We start from the raw sequence: 4,621 nt of genomic DNA, 5'->3' as shown, positions 1-4,621 counted from the left end.
CCTTTCCCTTTCCCTTTCCCTTTCCCTTTCCCTTTCCCTTTCCCTTTCCTTTCCCTTTCCCTTTCCCTTTCCCTTTCCCTTTCCTTTCCTTTCCCCCCTTCCTCTGTGTGTTCCCCTTTTCTGGGGTATTTTGTTGGCCTTTTTTTCACTCTTCCCAGCTGGGTTTAACATTCCCCGATGCCGAGTGTGGGGTGGGGATGAGAGGAGGGAATTGGGAGTTCCCATGTCCCAGTTAACAACTCCACGGGATGAGCTGCAGTTCCAGCCTTTGTTCTGATGGAGTTTCCAGGGATTCCTGGAGAGGTTTCTGTGCCTCCAGAGAGTTCTGGTTGTGGCGTTGCTCATTTTGGGAGAGATGGGGAGCGGGGCCGAGGCAGCGGGAATGGTTTGTTGGCTTCGCTGCTTTTTGCTCCCTTCTTTACGTGTGACAATTATTGGGGTTTGTGGGATTTTGGGATTCTCCAAGCTCCAGGGATCAAGGAGTGCAGGGGTCGTGCTCTGCTTTGAGCTGGCTCATCAAGACAGACATTGTGCTTCCATCCTTCCTCTGAAAAACCAGGAATATTCCTTTCCATTCCCAGTGCACTGCCCCATGAACCAGCTGATGACGGATTCCACGGGGGTGATCCTGAGCCAGAGCTTCCTGGGAAGTTACCCTCACTTCCAGACGTGTTCCTGGGTGGTGAAGGTGGAGCCGGGGTACAACATCTCCCTCACCATCGAGTACTTCCTCAGCGAGAAGCAGTTCGACGAGTTCGAGATCTTCGATGGTAAGAGATTGACCCCTCCGACCTGCGGGGTCCTTCATCCCAAACCTTCCTGGGATTCCATAATCCCATGGCAGTCAAAGGGGAAGGAGCATTCCAGGCCCAGCTGCCCACCTGTAACCTCCTGCTGGCCTTCCAGAAAGCTCCTCCTGAGCCTCGCTGGTTCCTGGCATAAGGAAATAGCAGCAATTCCATTTTTCAGCTGGATCTGAAGCGTTTTTCCAAGGGGCGGGAGTTGGGAAATTCCTGGGAGAGGGATGGCAGCAGAGATTGCTGCAGGGAATGAGTTGGGAAGTGGGAATTCTCATCCCTGAAGGCCGCAGGGAGCGGATTCTCCAGGCCCAGGAGGAACCTTGGAGCTTTGAGTTGTTTCTCAACCACTCTTCAACAATCAGAACCAGGATTATGGGATCACACTCTGGAAAAATCCCAGGGAGAAACCTTGGAGCTTTGGCTCATTTCTCAAGCACTCTTCAGAGTCAGAAGCAGGATGTGTGGAGTCATTGATGCCAGGGATTGGATACTGGGAAAGCTTTGTGAATGAGGGGGTGGTCAGGCACTGGAAAGTCTTGGGAATGGGAATGGGATTGTCAGGGCAACCCATGCAGAACGTGGGGGCTGTGCTGGTGCTCCTGGGAGCACCATGGGGACCTGAGCTCCTGCCTGGAGCAAATCCTGGTTTTAATGTGGTTTTTTGGATCCTGGATTCCCAGGAGCAGGATGTGAGCCCTGGAACTCATGTCCACAGCGAGCTGGGAGCTGCCTCTCCTCATGGAAAAGCTCCATGTGCCCGTTCCTCCCGCAGGGACACCAAGCCCCACGAGTGGCTCCGTGGCAGCTCTGACTTTTCCCTTTTCCCTGTCCCCTCCTTCCTTCCAGGTCCCTCTGGACAGAGTCCCCTGCTGCTGTCCCTGAGTGGGAATTACTCGGCCCCTCTGACGGTCACCAGCAGCGGGAACAGTGTCTTCCTGCGCTGGTCCTCCGACCACGCCTACAACAGGAAAGGCTTCAAAATCCGCTACTCCGGTGAGTCCCAGCTGCCTCTGCCAGCAGCAGGAATGGCTCCACAGCCAGGAGAATCCATGGAATTCCTGCAGAGATCCAGCTGTGAGGGCAGGAGGTGCCGAGGCGGGGCAGGCACAAAGCCGGGCACGTTCCGAGCTGGGGAGGCTGGGAAAGGCAGGGTCTGTCCACGAGAATCCTTGGAGCTTTGGGTCATTTCTCGACCATTCTTTAGCAATCAGAACCAGGATTGTGGGATCACAATCAGGAGGAATTCCAGGGGGAATCCTGGGAGCTTTGGGTCATTTCTCGACCATTCTTTAGCAATCAGAACCAGGACTATGGGATCACAATCAGGAAGAATTCCAGGGAGGATCCTTGGAGCTTTAGTTTGCTTCTCGACCATTCTTTTAGCAATCCTAACCAGAATTATGGGATCACAGTCAGGAGGAATTCCAGGGAGAATCCTTGGAGCTTTGGGTCATTTCTTGACCATTCTTTAGCAATCAGAACCAGGATTGTGGGATCACAATCAGGAGGAATTCCAGGGAGAATCCTTGGAGCTTTGGGTTGTTTCTTGACCATTCTTTAGCAATCCTAACCAGAATTATGGGATCACAATCAGGAGGAATTCCAGGGGGAATCCTTGGAGCTTTGAGTCATTTTTCGACCATTCTTTAGCAATCAGAACGAGGATTATGGGATCACAATCAGGAGGAATTCCAGGGGGAATCCTGGGAGCTTTGGGTCATTTCTCGACCATTCTTTAGCAATCAGAACCAGGATTATGGGATCACAATCAGGAAGAATTCCAGGGAGGATCCTTGGAGCTTTAGTTTGTTTCTCGACCATTCTTTTAGCAATCCTAACCAGGATTATGGGATCACCATCAGGAGGAATTCCAGGGGGAATCCTTGGAGCTTTGAGTCATTTTTCGACCATTCTTTAGCAATCAGAACCAGGATTATGGGATCACAAGCGGGAGGAATTCCAGGGGGAATCCTTGGAGCTTTGGGTCATTTCTCGACCATTCTTTAGCAATCCTAACCAGAATTATGGGATCACAATCAGGAGGAATTCCAGGGAGGATCCTTGGAGCTTTAGTTTGTTTCTCAACCATTCTTTTAGCAATCCTAACCAGAATTATGGGATCACAGTCAGGAGGAATTCCAGGGAGAATCCTTGGAGCTTTGGGTCATTTCTTGACCATTCTTTAGCAATCAGAACCAGGATTGTGGGATCACAATCAGGAGGAATTCCAGGGGGAATCCTTGGAGCTTTGGGCTGTTTCTCAACATTCTTTAGCAATCAGAACCAGGATTGTGGGATCACAATCAGGAGGAATTCCAGGGAGAATCCTTGGAGCTTTGAGTCGTTTCTCAAGCACTCTTCAGAGTCAGAAGCAGGATGTGTGGAGTCATTGATGCCAGGGATTGGATGTTGGGAAAGCTTTGTGGATGAGGGGGTGGTCAGGCACTGGAAAAGTCTGTCCAGGGAAGTGCTGGAATCACAATCCCTGGAAGTGCTCGAACAAAGCGTAGATGTGGTGCTCAAGGACCTGGTTTGGTGGTGGGGTAATGGCTGGACTCGATCTTTGAGACCTTTTCCAACCTTAATGATTCTGGGGTTCTATAAGTGGCTCTGGATCCGGATGAGGGAATCCCATCCCGAATATTTCTGTGTTCCTAAATGATCACATCCTTGCAGTGAGGAACATCCCAGAACGTCAGAACCTGCTTAGGAGCTGTTCAGAGCATGAGCCACGACTTCCCTGTCACCGAGGGTGTCACAGCTTTTCCAGGGAATTGTCAAAAACATCTGGATCTGGATGAGGGAATCCCATCCCAAATATTTCTGTGTTCCTGAATGACCGTGTCCTTGCAGTGAGGAACATCCCAGAACGTCAGAACCTGCTCAGGAGCTGCTCGGAGCATGAGGCACAACTTCCCTGTGACCGAGGGTGTCACAGCTTTTCCAGGGAATTGTCAAACCCACTCTGTGCTCCTGCTCATCTGTTTGGGAGCAGAACCAGGATCAGGGAATCCTGGCTGCTCATCCAGCACAAAACTGCTGCCGGAGCCGGAATATTGGCTGAGAATTCCCTGCAGCGAATCCCTGTGTGGGAACTTGGCAATTCTCAATTAATGGAAGTTCTCAAACCAGGCTCAGACCCTGCCAGCGCCTCAGAAATGAGGAATGAATTCACTCAGCAGATGGATTAAGGAATATTTCATTATCAGGATCGACCCCTTATTCCGGAGTGAGGCTCAGACCGGAGCCCCGCGCTCCTTCCCTACTTCGATTTCGTGTTTATCCATCGTCAATTCCCCATTTTTCGGGAAGCTCGGTGTAATTCCTGGGAGCGGGAGGGGGATGACCCTGATGCTGCCCGTGCCGTGATCGGTTTCCTTTCTCCTGCCCCCCTTCCCAGCTCCCTACTGCAGCCTCCCGCAGCCGCCGGCGCACGGGATGATCCTGAGCCACTCCGGGCTGCGCCCTGGCAGCTCCGTGCGCTTCGGATGCGACGCCGGATACCGCCTGGTGGGACACAGCACCACCACCTGCAGCCAGCACCCCCAGGGCCACTTCCACTGGAGGGAAGCCATCCCCCTGTGCCAAGGTGAGAGCATGGACGGGTTGGGATCAAGTGCCAGGAATCCTGGGAAAAGCGGGGGAAAAGGCGGTGAAAAAAACCCCAAATTGGAATTCCCGTTGAGAATTCCGTGTTGAGAACGGGCTCGGAGCACTGAGGGGTGCTCCTTGTGTCCAAGGCCTTGGGAATAGATGGGCAGAGAGGGAAGGAGGTAACTGGGAGTGGGAAAAGAGGGAAGGGCTCCAGATGAGGGAGGAAA

General features: G+C 52.3%; 1 protein-coding gene across 5 annotated transcripts in view; it reads left to right on the top strand.

Annotated features, from left to right (window-relative positions):
• Positions 1 to 4,621, top strand: part of CSMD2 (CUB and Sushi multiple domains 2) — a 338,283-nt gene that overhangs the window by 287,094 nt on the left and 46,568 nt on the right. For all 5 annotated transcript variants that reach the window (XM_042015480.1, XM_042015478.1, XM_042015482.1 and 2 more), the window contains 3 exons: positions 582 to 770; positions 1,647 to 1,793; positions 4,201 to 4,389. In XM_042015480.1, coding sequence (XP_041871414.1) covers positions 582 to 770; positions 1,647 to 1,793; positions 4,201 to 4,389 — 525 coding nt within the window. The remainder of the gene's footprint in view (positions 1 to 581; positions 771 to 1,646; positions 1,794 to 4,200; positions 4,390 to 4,621) is intronic.

Source organism: Corvus kubaryi, unplaced genomic scaffold (assembly GCF_017639235.1).
Source record: "Corvus kubaryi isolate FWS band 111438036 unplaced genomic scaffold, C.kubaryi_AGA036_p1.0 split3-37304, whole genome shotgun sequence".
NCBI classification, from domain to species: domain Eukaryota; kingdom Metazoa; phylum Chordata; class Aves; order Passeriformes; family Corvidae; genus Corvus; species Corvus kubaryi.
The sequence above is the reverse complement of the archived record's forward strand: the minus strand, read 5'-3'. Positions and strand labels throughout refer to the sequence as shown.